Genomic DNA, 20,406 nt, shown 5'->3' on the forward strand with positions numbered 1-20,406 from the left:
GTAAGCAGATTCAGAAGGATATAGATTGTACTCGGCGATGAAGCTTGCACAGGATAGAGTAGCATTGAGAGCTGCATCAAACCAGTTCTTGGACTGAAGACTGATTTCTTAAAGGATGTCATACAGAATTGTAAGTCCGTAAATGTAAACAATGTAAAGGTCTGAAGACTAAAAACGTGGATGTTAACTACAAACATGATCCATTTGTATAATGGTGTTCTTGATTTCCACTCCGAAACGTGAAGAGCTGATATGAATGCGATGTCCATAGCTGAACCAACTGCTATTCGAAGAGTGCAAATCATGGTGCACCTAAGTATCCCAGGATCACGGAGACAGATCACCAAATGTCGTCGCACAGTAGTAAAATTCAGTTCTGCAAGTTACTCTCTCTCTCTCTCTCTCTCTCTCTCTCTCTCTCTCTCTCTCTCTCTCTCTCTCTCTCTCTCTCTCTCCCCCCACACCCCGACAAGTTATTGACCCATCTGACAACATGGTAATAAAGACTGTTACAGACACTGGGAATTGAGATATTCTCGAAATGTATTCATTACTTCCCAGTTTCATGTATTCCTCCCACAATGGGTGGAACGTTAGTCCTATGTTTTGTTGGTCATCTTTTGGCGAGATATACTTTGGAGAAAGTAATAAATTTGATGACCCTCCAAGGAACGTACGCTCACTGAAGTTCAACAATAAACACAACCGGGGTGCAGAAGGCCTCTCTTCCAGCTCCTGCAACTAGAGTTGCTGGATCTGTGACAATTTGGTGCTTAAAATTAACCTGCAACGAAACGCGCCGCCCTTCGTTGAACCTTCTCCATTTTCTGTCTTGGCTGGTTTGGATCCCAGACTGAGAAGCAATATTAAAGCATTGGACGGACGAGTATTCTGTAGGCTCTCCCCTTAGTTGTTGGATTACATTTCCTAAGGATTCTTCGAATGAATCTCTGGCATATGCCTTACTTGAGATTAATTTTATGTGGTCGTTCCATTTGAAGTTGGCCCGTGTACACACACTCATAGCTATTCTATGGAACTGCTTCTTCTAGTGATTGTTCTGCTGTTGTTAAATCGTACAACCACGGGTCTTTCTGTGTATTGGCAGTACGTTACACTTACTTTATGTTGAGGGTCAATCGGCGCTCCTTGCACTAAGCGTTGATCTTCTGCAGTACTTCTTGCAGTTCGCTACAATTTTCTAGCGTGGGGACTTCAGTGTGTAAAACACCACCGCCCGCAAAAGCCTCATGGAACTTCAGAGGTTATCTACTAGGTTAAAGTGATGGTCCTGTAACACAGAAGCTACTTTTACATCTGAAGACTTCTGTTTAGAATGACACGCTTTGTTCTGTTTGTTAGAAACTGTTCAATCCAGTCTCACAATTTGTCAGACATTTCGTACGCCTGTATTTTGTTAATTACGTGGCAGTGCGAAACTGTATCTAATACGTCCTGGAAGTAAAGGAATTCGGGGTCTACCTGGGCGCTTATGTTTGCTGCTTTCTGGGTCACGCGGGCGAACAGAATGAGTTAGGTTTAACAAGATCGTTGTTTCGGAACCTATGTTGGTTCCTACAGAAATATTCGGTCAACATATCCCAGAATTCTAAAACTGACCTACGTCAGGGATATAGTCCTATAGTTATGTGGTCTGTTTTTACTGTCAATGACAAGGAAAGCGTTTCTGAAGAAGAGAAATTCGTTAACATAGAGTATTGATTTAAGTGTCAGGAAGTCGTTTCTGAAAGTATTTGTATCGAGTGTAGCCATGTATGGAAGTGAAACATGGACGATAGTTTGGAGAAGAAGAGAATAGAAGCTTCCGAAATGTGGTGCTACAGAAGAATGCTGAAGATTATAGGGGTAGATCACATAAGTAATGAGGTATTGAATAGAATTGGGGAGGAGTTTGTGGCACAACGTGACAAGAAGGGACCGGTTGGTAGGACATGTTCTGAGGCATCAATGGATCACAAATTTAGCATTGGAGGGCAACGTGGAGGGTAAAAATCATAGAGGGAGACAAAGAGATGAATGCACTAAGCAGATTCAGGAGGATGTAGGTTGCAGTAGGTACTAGCAGATGGAGCTAGCACAGGATAGAGTAGCATGGAGAGCTGCATCAAACCAGTCTCAGGACTGAAGACATCATTTTTCGAATCGTCAGGTATACGTCGCTCCTCCAAAGACATAAGATACACTGCGGCTAGAAGAGGGACAAGTTCTTCAGCATACTCTATGTAGAATCATATTGATAACCCGTCAGGATCCATTGGTCTCCCTTCCGTGGAGCGATTTCAGTTGCTTTTCCACCCTTTGATCACTTTCCGATGTCAAACCTTTTGTCATTTGTGCAACGATTTGAGGCTCTACAGGGCGATATTCCTCTGTGAAAAAAGGACGCTTAGTAATTTCAGCCTCTTCTGTGTCACCGTCCATTTCACTGCTATTTTAATCAGAAGGTCTGGATAGAGCACTTCGATCCGTTCACTGATTTAACTTAGACTTCGTAGGATTTTCTGTGAAGTACGTGTCCAGAATTTGGCTTCGAAATCGTTGAACACTTAACACGTGGCTCTCCCAACGCTAATTTTGGTTTCGTATAACCTCTGCCTGTGAGGCTTTGACTACGTTTAAATTAGCAGTGAAGCTATTTATTTGCTTTTGTAGCAGTTTCCTTAGATGTCTGTCGAACCATGGCGGGTATTTCCTATCCCTTACAAGTTTGGCACCAATCTGTCGGAAGAACATTGTACAATAATTTTAAACTTGAATTGATTTTCAGCATTGTTAACGATCGATGAAATTTTCGTGCCAACCGCTCATGCAATCTGAAACTTTTCTCATCGCTCATGCTAAGCAGAAAGACGTTTCTGGTTTCGTTGGTATCCATATTTTCAGCCATATTTATTGTTGCTGTAACGGCCTTGTAATAGCTTATTCTGTATTCTATGTCAACTGAGGCGAGAAGTTTGGGTATGTTATCACTAGAAAGTCTGATGTCATCTTCACGAGTCACTTCTCTGATTAACTGCTGAAGGTAATTTTCAGGTAATATACTTGAAACAATTTCACAAGGTTCCGTGCCTCCCTACTACTAATCGCTTGAGTCTGCCACTTCTGTAGCTGGTAGTAGAAATCTCCACCTAGAAGTATGACTAGACAAGGAAATTTACGCCACTATTGCTTCTGAGGCAGGGGTCTATAAAAGCTTCAGATATGAATGTTTGGTGCACCTTTAACACCTGTCTTAACCAAAATTATTTCCAATTCAAAATCTGAACCGATTTCACTAGCCGAGCTAATGTTTTTGGTAGCTATAAACTTGCCTCTGCCACCAGTTCTCAACCTCTTTGCGATATACGTTCCAATATGAATGCTAATTTTGTTACTATTTACTACTGGTTTCAGCCAGCTTTCTGTCCCTAGTACAGTGCAGGTATTGTTACTATTTTAAGGACGTTAGTTCCGGTATTACAGTGAAGAGCCAGAGAGACCGGTACACCTGCCTAATGCTGTGTAGGACCCCGCGAGCACGAGAAAATGTCGCAACACAACATGCCATGAACTCGACTGTCTGAAGTAGTGCTAGAGGGAAGTGACAAAATGAATTCTGCAAGGCTGTCCAAAAATCCACGAGTACGCGGGGGCGGAGATCTCTCTCTTCTGAACAGCACGTTGCAAGGCATCCCAGATGTGCTCAGTGTTCAATTCTGGGGAGTTTGGTGGCGAGCGGAAGTGTTTAAACTCTGAAGAGTTATCCTGGAGCCGCTCTGTAGCAATTGTGGACGTGTAGATTGTCGCATTGTTCTGCTGGAATTGTCCAAGTCCGTCGGAATGCAAAGTGGACTTGAATGGATGTAGGTGATCACAGTATGCTTACGTACGTGTCACTTGTCATAGTAGTATCTGGACCAAGCGGGGGTGTCGTATCACTCCAACTGCACATGCCCCACACCATTACAGAGCCTCCACCACATTAGTCCCCTGCTGACATGCATGGTCCATGGATTCATGACGTTCTCAGTACCCGTACACGTCCATCCGCTCCATACAATTTGAAACGAGTCATACGACCAGACATGCTTCCAGTCACAAACAGCCCAATATCGGTGTTGACGGCCCAGTCGAGGCGTAAAGCTTTCTGTCGTGCAGTTATCAAGGGTACACGAGTGGGCCTTCGGCTCCGAAAGCCCTTATGGATGTTTCGTCAAATGGTTCGCACGCGGACATTTGTTGACCCAACATTGAAATCTGCAACAATTTGGAGAAGGGTTGCTCTTCTGTCACATTGAACGATTCTCTTCAGTCGTCGTTCGTCCCGTTCTTGCAGGATCTTTTTCCGGCCGCAGCGATGTCGGAGATTTGATGTTTTGCCAGATTCCTGATATTCACGGTAAACTCGTGAAATTGTCATACGGAAAAAATCCCCACATCGTCGGTACCGCGGAGATTGTGTGTCCCATAGCTCGTGCGCTGTCTACAAGACCACGTCCCAATTCACTTAAATGTTGATAAACTGCTATTGTAGCAGCAGCAGCAGCAGCAGTAACAGCTGTGCCAGACACACGTCCTATATAGGCCGTTTCCGACCGCAGCGCTGTATTCTGCCAGTTTACTTACACATCTCTTATTTAAATACGCATGGCTATTCGTTTCTTGGCGCTTCAGTGTATTTCTAACTTTTTTGTAAGGTTGTTTTAACACCGGAGTAAGAACTGAATAATAAGTTTCTGTATCGAGTTGTTGCATACAGAACTGGAGTAAGATTTTTGTGGCTGTAATTCAGGCATTAGAAATATTGGCGTCTCCAAATGCCTTTAGTCTACATATACGTTCTGCAAGACATCTTTAAACTCGTGGCAGAGTGTATGTTCTGTTATGCCAGTTATTAGGATTTCTTCCCGTTGCATTCACGTATGGTGCGCGGAAGAAATAATTATTTGAATGCCTCTGTGCATGCTGTAATTATTCTAATCTTATCCTCACGTTTCCTATGTTAGTGATAGGAGTTGTTACATTCCTACAATCTTCATTTAAAGCTGGTTTTTGAAACTTTGACTTTCTCGGGATAGTTTACGTATATCTTAGTCTTTCTGCTCAGTTCCTTCAGTATCTCTGACACTCAAATAGATTAAGCAATCCTCTGACCATTCGTGCTGCCCTTTTGTCGATTCCAACAGTGACGCATTGATATTACAGTCATAGGATACCTTTTTCGTTTTGTGAAGTGCACAATTTTACATTTCTGAACATCTAAAGCTAGTTACCAATCTTCGCACCACTTAAAGATCTGACAGTATTTTTGCAGTTTCTTTCGGATAGTATTTCATTACATACCTATATCATTTGCAAAATGTCTGAGGTTACTATTGTCTGCATGGTCATTACTATAGAACATGAACAGTGTCTCAACACGCTTCCTTCGAGCACACCCTTAGTTAATTCTACAGCTGACGACTGCTCTCCATCCAAGATAACATGGCGCGTCCTCCATACCAAAAAGTCCTCAATCCTCAGTCACGAATTTCACATGATGCCCATCTGATAGGACTTCCGAAAATAAGCGTAGGTGTGGTACCGAGTCAAATGCTTTTTCTGCATTTAAAGATAGTGCATCTACATGACCACCGTGATCCAAAGCTTTTAGTACGTTCTGTGAGAAGTGAGTTGTTTCGCAGAGTCGATGTTTTTGGAATCCATGCTGGTCGGCATTGAGGTGGTCTTCTGTTAGATACCTCATTTTGTTTGAGCGCAGGATATGGTTAGAGATTAAACAACAAATCGATGTCAAGGTTACCGGCCGATAGTTTCGGGGATCACTTTTACTATCATTTTTTTGAAGAAGGGAGTGACCTACGCTTTTTTCCAAGAACTGGGCACGTTTTTTGTTTTTTAGAGGATCTAAGATTATTGGTAGAAGAGGAACTAACTTAGCTGCAAAGTCAGTATAGAAACTGACAGGTATTCGATCTTGCCCTGGAGCTTTGTTCACTTTTCACGATTTCAGCTGTTTCTCAACACCACTGACACTAACACTTATTTCATATTTTTAGTGGTACGAGGATTAAACTTGGCCAATTCTCGTGGGGTTTCGTTTGTAAAGGACCATTTGAAAACAGGGTTAAGCATTTCAGCTTTTGCTTTGCTACCTTCAATTTGTTCCTGTCCCATTCGTTAGGGACTGGACATTGACTTTGATGCCACTTACCGTCTTTACATACGACCAGAATTTATTTGGGTTTTGTGAAAGATCTTCTGACACTATTCTGCTTCGGTAGTCATTGGAGGCTTCACGCATTTATGTTCCCTCCCATTATGAACGTTCTGGATACAAATCTACCCAGTGTACGGGCAATTTTTCTTGTAATCTTCAGTCTGTTCCCCTACATGCCCCTGTCCTGTACTCAAAGTTTAAAAGTTCCTCATTGAGATATGAAAACACTAATTATCTGCTTTACTGAACATGTAACACGTCTTTCTGCTTCTTGTAGTTGTCATTTGTGCTTTGGTAACCATGGTTGCCATATCCACGTCATGGTCACTGACACTAATTCCGATTTGTACATCCTCGAGGTGGTCAGGTCTGTTTGTTGCCATTAGATGCAATATATTTCCATCATGAGGAGACTTCCTAAATATGGTTCAGAGAAGACATTTAGTAATGTTTCACAGGCTGTCTTGTTATGCCCAGCATTAAGGAAATTAATTTTCGCAATTGATTGGACGATTATAGCCTCAATCGATGATTACCGTATGATTGGCGAACTTACGTACAGGTGAACTGAGGTTTCCTGCCAAGTTTCCGGTTAGACTTGGAGAAGAGTATAGCGGGCGATAGAAGGACCCAGTTGTCATTTTTTGCTCACTACTTAAAATGAATATTACCCAAGAAATCTCGGGAGCAAGTTCGATTTCTGTCTCAAGACTTGAGTGTCTTGTCTACTGCAACAAATACATCACGTCTATTCCCCTGTGGCCTGTCCATTTGACACACACACTGTCATTGGTGTCAACTTAAGGTTTTAACCAGTTGTCTATACCTAGTATTATGAGCTCTACTGCTTTTCCAGAGCGCTTCAAACTCAGGCACTTCGTTGGAAATGCTTCGGCAGTCAGCAATGAAGATGTTAGTCACTTCTGTGAGGCATTTCTTTTGTTCGTACACTGATAGTTCTGCGTTTTCTACAGCTGTCATTATCTGTATTGGATGGAGAATCACCTAATTTATATAAAAGAAAACCTTGTCTCGAACACTGCATTCTTAACCCCAATGCGCAAGTCCAGGAAGCTGCAGCCTAGCTTTTCACAGAACCTTTGAAGTTTCTGGTTCAGTCCATCCGCTCGACTCAGAACCAAAGGGCTACGGTCAGTTCTGTGAACAGTGGATGCAACTTCTGAGCTTCTTCGAAACCCCACGCCGATTCTCAGTATTTTCTGCCAGTCACTGGAATGGCCCAGTTAGGACCTCAGAGCCCTGACGAGAGGTAGCATTTGTTCAAACGTGCGGTACAATACACTGTTGGTTATTCCCTGGTCTTTCACTGGCTGCTGGAATAGCTTCTTCAAACATGCTGAATGAGGCTCACAGGCATACACACGGAGGACATTTGGTGCCCTTTCCTCTGCCTTGCTGCTATTGCTCTAAGGGGGTACCATCATGCGCCATACTTTCGAACTGCCGTCTTGACACCGGACAAAACAGGTTTCCACAGAAAAGGTGAGGTGAGTCCAACTGGCTCAGGTTGTTTCAATAAAGGCAGCACCTCAGATTTGTTGGATAGGGTGATCAGTACAACACCCTGAGCCCTCCCTGGTCCACGCCCACCCTGTACAGGACGCCTAGATCTACCATTTACATGACACTCGCAGTCAAGCGGATTGTACTGTCTGCAGAGGAGACAGGATCCACAGGATCAGATGGTACTGGAGGTACCTCCATCAGTAAAATAGGTACGCGGCACTCGAGAGTACTTCAAACACGCAGATTCGCAGCAGCTACCAATATTTCGATAGTAGTCAGGGCGACTTCCAGTGGCTTACGAACGTCAGCCAACTCACCCCGTATTAGAGAGCAGCATTCGCAGTAGGGCTCATTGGTCGGAATGACGACCTAGTCTCCAGAAAATTTTAGATTTTCTTTAACCATAAAGATAACCATTGATTTATTCATCCCAAATAGAATGAATGAATGGTTCTTAATTGCGCAGTGACTTGTGGAGGAAGATGCCTTGTAGTTTCATTTGTAAGTGTAACTAGGAGATCAAAGTATTCATACATTCGATGTGTAATGGAGTGAAAGAACATGCTGCCAAATTTATGAAGTGTGGTCTACAAGCTGATATAGTCTGATCTTCTTCAAGAAATCTTTGCACCCTGGTCTGTCATTTCTCTGACCTCAGAAGGATCACAATTTGTTGGTCCTGCCCTAGCATTGTGAAGGCATGGATAGACCATAGTTTCCAAAAAATATTCCGTGTCACCAACTGTCGAAGAACTCATTAGGTTCTTCTTGACAAGGGTTGCCCTTCATGGTATTGATTTCTATCACCATGACACAAAACAGGGTTCATATGCGATGGTGGTGCGTTCCAGGGAACGGTCAATACACCATGGCAGTGTTTAGCAAAAACCTAAAGTTACGAGACCTATTGAAGTTACCTTGAGGAGCTAATATTGCTCCTAAATATACAGTACCGCAGACTAAAGCCGATGAACTGATACGACGAATAAGGAAATACCTACCGTAGAAGAAATTTGGAAAGGTTTCTCTGAATATACTTTGTTGCTGCTTCCATGTAAGCAGCTGCTTCAGGTATTGAGTGAGTGATCGACTTTAGCTCAGCTGGGCAGTTCACCTGGCTTGTAAATTAAAGACACGTGCCAAGGGTGCTCGTATGTTGGGTAGTTTTAGCAATGGTTGACCCCTTCTTTCTTCGGGTGATGCAGCCTGCAACTGTTTATATGGCCGCGGTAATCAGGAGATATGTTTTGTATCTGCTGTGAATTCCAGTGGTAAAATTATTCAAATTTCAAAAGAACGCATTGAACTGATAATTCATTACCTCGTGGTCTGATAGCGATTCTAGTATGCCGACTGATGGCAGACCATGTATTGCGCCCTAATGCTGGTACCAGCAGTTTGTAGTTGGAGCCTATACCCAAGGCCCAGGTTTTAACTGGCCTATAAAGCGTCATTTGCACTGCATCCTAAGGCTTATTTTCAGTGTGGGTTCGAGTGTTTCTTGTGGACGTCATAAAATCTTCTTTCAGATTAACTTGGTGCAAAAGACTAATTTTTATCGAAATCTCCTAGCTATCGTTACGGGACTAAAAAGCCAGTGCTAAGATAAATAGAAACCTTTACAATCCGAAACTCGTTTTTCAGATTTTATTATGATTAACGTAATGTGGATTGGGAATAAGAGATGCATGTTGTCGTTAGACAGGAACATGAATTAGACATCAATTAGTTATATAGTTCTAAGGTGTAAAGAAAGCAGATGCGCACTACTTAAAGTACAAACGCTCAGTAAGACTGTTGCATCCTGACTGCAGCTTGATATTTTTGTTGTTTTACGTTACATGGGTTAGATTTCTAAAAAGCACAGTAAATTCAACAAACATGTGCCTCGAAACCAATAAACGTTAAGAGGGGAGGAATTTCTCAATGTTAATCAAAATTGCGCCAGAAATAACTGTTGGTTAAGTGATGAGTGTTTTTGAGAACTTCCTAGCGGTGTAGGTGATTGGGTAAATTAGAAAAATTAAACTGGACGACGACACGAACTCATATGAGTAACATTACATTCATAGGCAGCGGTTGAATCATTCGTCAGGCGTTCCCGGGTGACCCAATTGTTAGAGCAAGCATGGGCGTAACTATCTCCGTCACTGATGGTGGTAGGTGCTAGAGGGCGTGTGCCACCGCTACACACACACACACACACACACACACACACACACACACACACACTTTTTCAAGAAAGTCTTAAGTGTGCTTAGGGCGGTTCTGTCGTGTTGCGTCGATACTTTTATCAGGGCGGCTGGTTTGGAAACTCCTAGCAACTCGTCCCTAAAAATCCTGAAGTGTATCTTGCAACGAAATATGAAAGGCAGTTGCCAGACCGTTTAAAAATGGGTTTCGACACAAACTTTGCAGCTTAAGGGCATTAGTCTCGTATTAATTGGTTTCTACCTGAGTGTCAGAATTTGTAGGGATATACAAGGTTTACGTGAAGTCCGGGGACACTTTCAATTATTTATTGGACAAGAACCATACATTTTACAGATATCATACATATGTCACTTTGAAGAGAAGCTATGAAAGTTTTTTTCCTTCTATACCGGCACAGCGTAGTTTGCTAATTTGCCGATAGTCAGCGCTAGTCGCAAACATACCGAGTTCAGGTACGGAGCGAGCACTGTCACTGGGTATTCCTACTTGGACATGTTGCAGTAATGGCTGATGCCTCAAATGCATTCACTCTCCGTTCATCTTTCAGCAGGTTGGGGCTCCACCCCATTTTCATCGTGAAGTTCGTGGGTACCTGAACACGGATTTGCTGCATTGATGGATTGGTCGTGCTGCAGAGGACAGCTGTTTCATGAAATGGCCTCCCCGATCACCAGATCTCACTCCGTGTGACTCTTTTCTGTGGGGACACATTAAAGATATGGTGTGTGTACCGCCTCTACCACGTAATGTAGCAGATCTCTGGGGGAGAATACGGGAGGCGACTGCTACAGTCGACGATGCCATGCTGGGACGGATATGGCAAGAATTCGATTACCGTATTGACGTCTGCCTGTTCACTCATGGTTCGCATATCGAATGTTTGTAAAAAAGTTTCTCTTCATAATTTAACATGTATGACATGTGAACAATGTTTAGTTCTTGTGCAATAAATAGTGTTCCTGGACTTTATGTACACCCTGTACAACGGGACGATCAGATAGGCTCAGTCGTAGGTAAAGCAGGTGGCAGACGTCGGTTAATCGATAGGATACCAAGAAAATGCAATGAATCTAGGAATGAGAAGGCTTACAAAAGTCAGGTGTGTGGGGCCCATATCGAACTTAAACGGAGGACGACAAGACTGCATATAGATTTGCTCGACCTTGGGAAACCTTTACGGAGATCCTGAAAAACCAACCGGTCGCTTGTTGATAGGAGCAAACGATCCCGACAAAACCTGCTTTCATAATTACAAGAAATATAGATTCTGTAGAAATACTGGGAAGAAGATCAGCGCACTCGAAAACTGTGCATGGTGTGAGATTATTCTTATCGTGTCCTCCCCTTCCTGAATGGAGTGGATTGAGCCCCAAATAATTGGTACAGTGGGAACTACCCTCTGCCATACACTTCAGTTGTTGTAGACTAAGTGCTGAAGCAGATCTAATCTACAGGATGTCGTGAGACCGGGGACTACATATAATAGCCTAAGTAAATTTGGAACTACTATTGGAGGTAAAAGTACCTGAAACATGTTTTAAGCTGACCCGTTGCTGTATTTCAGATGAACGTCCGCGTGACGACGATGGACGCGGAGCTGGAGTTCTCCATCCAGCACACGACGACTGGGAAACAACTGTTTGACCAAGTTGTTAAAACGATTGGTCTGCGTGAAGTCTGGTTCTTCGGACTGCAGTACACTGACAGCAAGGGGGACCTGACGTGGATAAAATTGTACAAGAAGGTAAGGTGTTCTCAAAAGTAAATTTCGCATGTGTCATTCGTACGTAGCCTGTTCCTCTTGGAACAGTGAAATAATAGTTTTGGCGTTGTATGTAGTCATAAAATGGGAATTGCCATGCATGTTTCATATACTGCATGATGAATCTTATCTAACTGGATACGTTCCGTATTCGTCTCTAGGTTACTAATGTAAAACTGTCGTAAACGTACTGGCCTAAAGATTTTTCAAAACTTGTCACGTATAATTTGAAAGACAGCAGCGGCGTAATACTCTGGAGACAATTTCCACAAATATTTTAAGGCAGCTAGGTATACCTTGTAAATACAGTACGCCCGATATAGTGGTATTAGAGGGTAATTATTGCTTTGTCACTGTTAACTCGGGAATATTTTTAGTCATGTAACCACGTCATTCTGACAGGCGTGCGGTATCTGTCCATTTTGTTAAACTCTGGTTTGGGGAATATCTAATTTTCTCTTAAAGTGCAACCAAATATTTCGTCTCCGTAACTCACTTTACTCATAAGAGGACGCTCATATCAGGAGCGAACTTGATACAGCAGCTGTAGAAATTTGGAAAAATTTGCTGAATTACCAGATTGTGGTACATGTAAAACATGGTTTCTGCGAAAATTTGCTATAGCTGTGACCTCTCAATAAAGTTGAAGTACCTTTTACTATCTAATAAGCTGACTTGTTTACCTTATTCAACAATTTGTTCAAAGTTTCAGTAAAACTCAGGTAAGAAATGGAAATTTCGTTTGTTGCATATTCTTTTAATATTATCGCAAATTATAGTATGCTACTTAATATCAGAATTGCTACGCTGAGATAATAGATTGCATTGCTAAGTACGCTTCTACAGTTTTAGTGATGCTGGGAATGCGTTCTCTAAGAATTCCATCGATTCCTTCTGTAAGTCTTATCTCATCCGATAATTTAATTGCGCTGTTTAAAGTTCACTGCTTCGAGGGCGCGATAACTATGGACCATCAGTAGTAATGACTGAAAGTCTCTTAAGACTCGTGTCTTCAAGGTCGCTGCTTGTAAAGGTTTTGACAAACCAAGGATGCCGATGTAGGTTTCATAATCAAAGCCCTATACTGATGTTAGATGATGTCTACCATAAAACTTCCATGTTAAATGACGAATTTGTAAAATGGTGTGAAAAGGAACATAAAAATGCGTCAGTATCACATTTGTTATACCGATAACAGCAATAAACATTACATGTCACACAGCTTTCTCTACGGGCTGTAAAATATTTTTGAGAGGTTTTCTCTTTAGTCTGTTTTGTTGATAACACCAAATCCTGTTTCTTTCTTCCAGAATCTGACGATGTAGTAACTGCGACTTCTTTCAGTACCGATGTGTTCCATACTTCTAACGGATTTAGGCGATCACACAACTGAGCAGTAGTAGATCTTTTTCTGTTAGTTTGCATATTTTTTTCTTGAATCAAATTTAGTTTTTCATTAGACTACCAACGAATTACGCTTACTACTTCATACCTAGAATCCGTGGAATAACTGAAATATGAAAGGCATTAGTCCAAGCTTTGCTACAGTAGCCAGTGTTGTTTTAGTTCGTTCAAAATACTCTCCCCCTCCCCGCCACTCCAATCCCTACCCCCCCCCCCCTTTTCGCCATGTCAGTGTTAGACAAGACGTGTTGGTGTTATGAAAAGTATTCAGTGAATTAATGGACGAAAGAATTATTGATATTTTTAACAAGTAGTCAGACCTGAGTTCTTCCGACACCGAAGCTCGATATTTTGCTTCCACTAACTATTCAAAGGCCAGAGTCTAGATCTTGAAACATCGATTTTTATAAATATCGATGAATGTGGAATATTCAGTCCCGTCATGGTAGCCATATGTCGGACATCCATCAATAAATCGATATTGTGTACTGGTACTTTCGAACTGTTTGCATAAGAAAACTGTTTCCACATACACGTCACATTGCCCAGCGTCGTCAGAGCAGAAGCCCGATGGTTCCTCAGAAGGCTATCGTTCTGTAGTTCTTTTCGACCTGACGCAGCGACGCATCATACGTGGTACACTGAAAGTTTGAGAGTAACGTCTTAGCTTTGTAATTAACGTCGTTTCCTTTGAGCTGCAGGGAAAAGTCGATGGCAGTGTGAAGTCACTTCATTCGTTTGCGCTTGCTTGTGTGAGCAGTGACTCACGCTCGTTTTACAACGCCCACGTTGGAGCAAACAGTCCGCAGAACGGTTGAAACTGAATGAGTTAATCTGAAATCTTGCCAAATTGACAAGCGCGTGGGGTAATTGCATTGTATCCGATGCTCAGCGCACCACACTGATAGAGACCGACCCGTATTCATCGCTGACCCAGTGGGATCGTGGTTTAAGTTCGGAGAGTTTCCTTTCAGGAAGCCCAAAACTTTTTTTTTGCTACTAAGGAACTAAATGGTATGAAAGTGGCAGGATCTGTTTGAAAGAGTCGTCGGAAGAAAATTTGCTAACCCTCAATTGCGGAAAGGTTACTGATCATGTTCTCTTTTAGAGTGCACCAGATGCAGATACCAAGTGGTTCCATTTGTACCGCTAAAACTGTCCCCTGTATAAATTTTGTTTTAAATACTTCTTGTTTATGCATTTAAATTCTACCAACATAAAGCATGCAATGAGTATCACTCGTCTGCCTCGTGTTAACGCGTTCTTCTATAGACGCCTTCATTTAAGGTTCGAAAAGTCACCTCGTCTGTCACCTCATGTCATGTAGCATGTGTCTAGTCAATTTTACCACTGGTGCAGTGATCGTTACAACGGTATCACGAACAGTGACACATATTGTAGTATAGAACGTAGGAACCCGCTTCGTATTAGTCTCTCAACATTGGAGCCGATTGTAAAAAAAATAGCAGAAAATTATGGAAAATACGGTTGTCTTTAATTGTTAAACGTGCGTGTCATTGTCTTTAGAAGTGCCAGCAACCAGTCGATGCTTCGTTTGATAGTAACTTATCAGTGTTTCATCGAAAGAGGCCTTCGTACCGACCAACAAGATAACCTTTCGATAGTGTTAGTCTGCAGTAAAATACCATTTGGTTATCTTTACCGAGATGATACGATATTACTACTGCTGGAAATTAATTTGAATGAGACTTCTACGTAATACTGTCTCCATCGGGAGGTATTAACTTGAACAAGCAGCTGCCGTGCTTGATAGTTCGTAAGAATAAGTGTTCAGTTGCAGCTGGTTATATCGCCTGGTAGAAATACGCCACATGACTCGCTTGCCAAATGGCGTCCGGCAGACGGTAACAGCAGAGCACACCCTGGCTTCCTGTGGGGCTGACGTTTCGGCGCGAAAGAGCTGCGCCGGTCCGTCGGTGATGTCAGCGTCGTCTGAAGAGAAGCACTTGCCAGCGCCCTGTATCGGCAGCCGGAGCCGTTGAGTCACGTGAGCGTGGGAGTAGTTAGCATGACGTCACCGCAGTAAAGCGCGAAGGAAAGTAAGCGCGCCCGTTACGCGCTAGGCGCTCAGCCGCACATCTGTTTCTCCTTTTTTTGTGACTGGGGCGGGTCCCACCACCTTGCCTTGTACTGGATTGTTGCTACATTGTGAGCGTTGCGCCCTAGTTGAAATGACAATGCTTGGACTTAGACTGTGAGGCATGAACGAGGTGGCTCGTCGCACTATCTTCAGTTAGGGCAATAGGTAGCTAGTTTAATAACGTTTGCTCTGGATCCACGCTGTAGTTGAGTGTAGTGTAACGTAGGCATCTATAGCAACATACTCACGTGAGCAATACCCTTGGGCTCATAGCCCATTTTCAGAATGACCCGATTTGAACACTGGAGTTTCGAATGTCTTCTTTATAATTATTTTTTACAGTGTGCTGACGTCTTTGATGTGACCCGCCAATTTCTGCATCTGTACTAACCTCTTAATCTGTGCTCTTGATTACACGAGCCAACAGTGAAAATGTAACAGGGCTGAAATAAGTGTTTAACTGTGTCAGCCATGCTGATAATGAAAGCAATGAAATTCTTGAATTGGCTCTCGTTCGCAAGTTAAAGGGGGTTACATTTAATTACATTTTATTAACATGCATTGTCAGTCCATTCACTTATGGGTTTACAAATCCTAATGACAGACAAAATGAAGTTTCAGGCAATAATAGCTGTGTGTATTTTGTCGTTATTTTTAGCCTGGCTCGTAGCAACAAGGGGAAGAGGACGGGAGGACTTTGGCTGTGAAACTGGGACCCAGGACAAGCCCTGGGCTCCTCACATATGTTGCATATCTTGAGTCCTTATTCGTGGCTGAATTGTGAATTGTAACTTTTGTATAACACCATTAACACATGGCATTTACAAGTAGTAGTCTTTCTTGACATATCCTAATGCACCATGATACCAGTGCTCAATCGGTACAGGCTACCTGCTCCTGTCCCAGCTGATTGTGATAGTCATGAGGGTGGTAGTGAAACTAGTGCAGCAGCAGCAGCATCACCTTCAAAGCCCAGTTTTTGAAAAATTCTGATTGTGTGTAACAATGGATGTACAGAGATTAAGAAAAGTGTGAACTTAATAACCTAGTGAGATATCTGGAACTGCCAAAAGGTAAAGATGATTTGTTGGCATCAAGAGTACAACAGTGGAATTGTTTTGGTAAAATGGTAAATGTGACTGCCTTATGCCATTACTCTGCATTTTTAAAAGCAGAAAAAACTGTGTATTTTCTAGTGATGTACAGGGAGTCAGTGGTGGACATTGACAGTGTAAAAGTGAATAGTGTAAGATATTCATAGACTTGTCGAACATCTCTCATACCTGTGCTACTGTGTAATGGCAGTGTTACCTTTGAGTCTGATTGGGTCCTGTCATGAAAGAAATGTAAAAATATGAAACAGTTGTTGTTGTAATTGAACTGTTTAAAGTGTAAATGGCTAATTTCCAGGCATCTGATAGTATAAGGCACGTTACCTGAGCCACTACACACCTACACAAAATGCTGTGGCTGTGTGAGCCTTCGGTATAGCTGCCCAAAGCACTTCATTATAAAAAGTGGCCAAAGTTTCAAATCACTGCAATCAGGATCTGTTACACTCAAAGCACTTGTCAAATCTAATAAAATAATTCTCCCTGCTCTTAATATAAAGTTCATCCTAATAAAAAACTTAAACTCCATTGACAAACATAAAGAAGCATTTCTCTATTTGCACAAGAAATTTCCATTTAGTAGCGAGGTGGAAATAGTCTTCTTTGGGTCCCCAAATATGCAAGCTGTAGAAAAATGAGCATTTCAACATCATCCTGACGGTGATGAAAAGTTTGCTTGGGATGCCTTCGTTCAGTTGCCAACAAATTTTCTAGGAAAGAGGAGGGTAGAAAACTAAGGATCTTGTGGCAACTCTTCTGCAGTGCTACAGTAGACTAAGATGCAAGATGTCCTTAAATTTCCCAAATTCCCACTTGGATTTGTTTCTTAACAATTGGAAAATGCTTCCCCCCAAAAAATTTGGACATTGAAATGAGATCAGATAATTAATACTAGACACTAATCAGGGAGTCGCCAACAGAAAACCACAAATGCCAGGTGAAGTGGTTGCACCTTCAGTGATCTTCCTCTGAGGATGACACAAAGGTACATGAATCTATAAGCTTATATTGGCAATGTTAGGTTATCAAAAATTCATGAGCTAATCTTGCATTTTTTATTAGTACTTTTATCAGCACACCTGAAAAATAGCTGTTCCTACACCAGTAACAGAAAAAGCAAAATTTTGTTGGCTAGTGTGATTAGTTGGATATATTCATCAGAAAGACTGGTGTATTACAGATGGGATGTTACATCCCTCAGTTGAATAAGTAGCATTTTAAATTTTCAAAGCGAAATGATTAGGCTGAGACCAGACATTTTGGGAATAGGTGAAGATTGGTAGCAGGAACAACAGTACTTCTAGTCAGGTGAGTAAAGGATTCTAAATGCAAAATAAGAGTAGTAATGCAAGTGTGTGTCAAATAATGAATAAAAAAATTTGGGAGGCAGGTAAGTTATTTTGACATCCACAACAATAAATATGTATGTCAACTAGCTCTGCAAAAGGTTAACAGAATCAAGAAATTAAGATGAGAGGCATTGTTCAGATAGTTAACAGAAGAAAATCTGGTTATTGGGGGGGGGGGGGGGGGGGTAGTGGAAAAGGAAGAGTAGAAAAAATAAACTGGGGAACAAATGAAAGAGGAAACTGCCTGGTAGAATTTTGCACAGAGCATGATTATAATCACTAACTTGTGGTTTAAGAATCACGAAAGGTTGTTTATGTGGGAGAGATATGTAGAAACACTGTTAAACCAGGATGCCCTTCAGCTTCAGAATTCCATTCATTAAGACTTAGCTAAACAATTAACTAAATAGTAAAGAAAAGAAAAATCTTGATACCAAAAATAACTGAAAATGGAAATAAAGTAGTTTATGAAAAAAATAGAACCAATATTACTCCATGAAGAAGAGAAATGTACTCCATGGACAAATAAAAAGGGCAGATGAAAAAGAATAACAAATTGTCAACTATTTGACAGAAACTCAAAATCATCACTGGTGTGGAACAGAAGTTAAGGCAGACCTGAACAAATGGAAATAATAGAGGACGAAATATTTGTAAGTTCAAAGCAAAAGTTCAGGTGAAAGGTTCAAAGGGCTTCCTGGAGAAAACAAAGGAAGATAGGTGCAGTATGGACAGAAGAGGAGAACAGCATAGGGGAGAATGGTAAACTACTGGAAAGAGAGAAAGAAGACAAATTATTTCATGTAATCCTTAGCACAAACAAAAAAAGCAGAAAGGACAATATAATTTTGCTGAATTCAATCACGTGATGCTGAGAGAATTACACTAGGAAATGACACTAAAAGCAATAGGTGAGTTTCCCTATTTGGTTAGTAGCATAACCGGTAGCCATAGTAGAGGATATGAAATACAGATTAGCAATGGCAAGAAAAGCGTTTCTAAAGATGATTTGATAACAACGAATGTAAATTTGTTAGGAAGTCTTTTCGGAAGGCATTTGTCTAGAGTGTAGCGTTGTGTGAAAGTGAAAAGTGGACGATAAGTAGTCCAGACAAGAAGACTAGAAGCCTTGAAATGTGGTACGGACGAATAGTGAAGACAAAGGTAGATCGCGTAATTAATGAGGTTGTACTGAATATAATTCGGAAGAAAAGTTTGTGGCACAACTTGACTAAAAGAAGGTATCGGTTGATAGGACACATTTGAGAGATAAAGGCATCACCAGTTTTGTATTGGAGGGACGTATAGGAGGTAAAAATCGTAGAGCGAAATCAGATGATGAATACAGTAAGCAGATTCAGAAGGATGTAGTTTGCAGCAGTTACTTGGAGGTGAAGAGGCTTGCCCAAGATACTTGCATGGTGAGCTGCATGAAACCTGTCTTCGGAACGACCAGCACCAGCAACAACATAATATTCCAAACAGTGTTGTGCCCTACAGCTTTTGGCATCCACGGCTCCCCTAGTACCATGGAAGTTATTCCCGGAAGTTTTTAACTCATATCCTAAAATCTCTAATTTTAGTCTGAATGGGAATTAAAAGTAAAGGCTGCTTTGAGAACAGTAGTGCTTTACTTGGCTAGATCTGTCTGTAGACGGTACGGTCTTCATCGAATCTAAGCATCGACTAACAGATGTTTATTAATAAAGTTAACTTTAGCGTGGAGTAAGTCATACTGTAAATTCGGTATTTTTTGTATAAGGTATTTTTTTGTATAAACGAAACAATGTAATGAATCAGTCAGCCTTCGGGTTTTGTACTCACATTCATTGACACGCCTCGTCATATTCATTGTGAAGATGTAAGACGTACAAAATTACTTTCCGATGAGAACATTTTCGTCTTCAAGCGGGATCAAAGGAAATTCAACACTTATTTGCAGCTTGTGCGGAACCTATGTTACTGTGCCTATCTTAGGAGCGTAAGCGTCTTGCAGAACTCGAGTGCAAGTTAGCCTTCACACAATACAGGCGTACGATAACCTTTTCGTGATCAGCTTGTCACCTTTGCGTAGAGAGAACGTAAAAGCTTTGTATACTTCGTTCTCTCTCCAACTGGCATTTTCAAAAATGAAAAACGGCGTTTACCTGTGGGTCCATGTGTCCACGTATGCTGTGATTAGCGTTGGTTATCTGTAGTGTGTAGACATTCGTACTACTAACTCGGTTTTTCTCCAGTGATCGCTACTGCAAGATTTCTCAATACTGTACGTGTAGTCATTCGTGACTCATATGCGGTCACCGGGTGACTCCGCACCTGCAAGGTCGACAGGTTAACATTTCTCGAGTCCATAGACCGTCACTGGTGCCCACGATCCGTTCCTTGCCTCTGTCCGTGCTAAAAATGTTCATTTTTCTCAAAAAGATTTCTGACGCATTTGTTGGGGTGGGGTCTCTGGAAGGGGGTGCTATTCAAGATTCCATTTCCACATAAGCATTAAAGCTACGGATGCTGTAGTGTTGACTAACGCGCCAGGAGTGTTGCTGTCACGTCATGACGATGTGGCTCACGAGCTGAAGGAAGTATATGATCAGGCCTCCGGATCACCGAAGATTGCCCATGCCTGAGATATATATTTGTCGCTTACCACCACCATTAACGATAACTCGCAACAGATGGAATAAAAATTCCCTGAGTTACTCGCTACGATCTCGTTT

At 41.8% G+C, this 20,406-nt stretch overlaps 1 protein-coding gene across 2 annotated transcripts in view; it reads left to right on the plus strand.

Moving 5' to 3' along the window:
- Positions 1–20,406, plus strand: part of LOC126278637 (moesin/ezrin/radixin homolog 1) — an 83,654-nt gene that overhangs the window by 24,017 nt on the left and 39,231 nt on the right. For both annotated transcript variants that reach the window (XM_049978867.1, XM_049978866.1), the window contains one exon: positions 11,526–11,705. In XM_049978867.1, coding sequence (XP_049834824.1) covers positions 11,526–11,705 — 180 coding nt within the window. The remainder of the gene's footprint in view (positions 1–11,525; positions 11,706–20,406) is intronic.

This window comes from Schistocerca gregaria, chromosome 1 (assembly GCF_023897955.1).
Source record: "Schistocerca gregaria isolate iqSchGreg1 chromosome 1, iqSchGreg1.2, whole genome shotgun sequence".
NCBI classification, from domain to species: domain Eukaryota; kingdom Metazoa; phylum Arthropoda; class Insecta; order Orthoptera; family Acrididae; genus Schistocerca; species Schistocerca gregaria.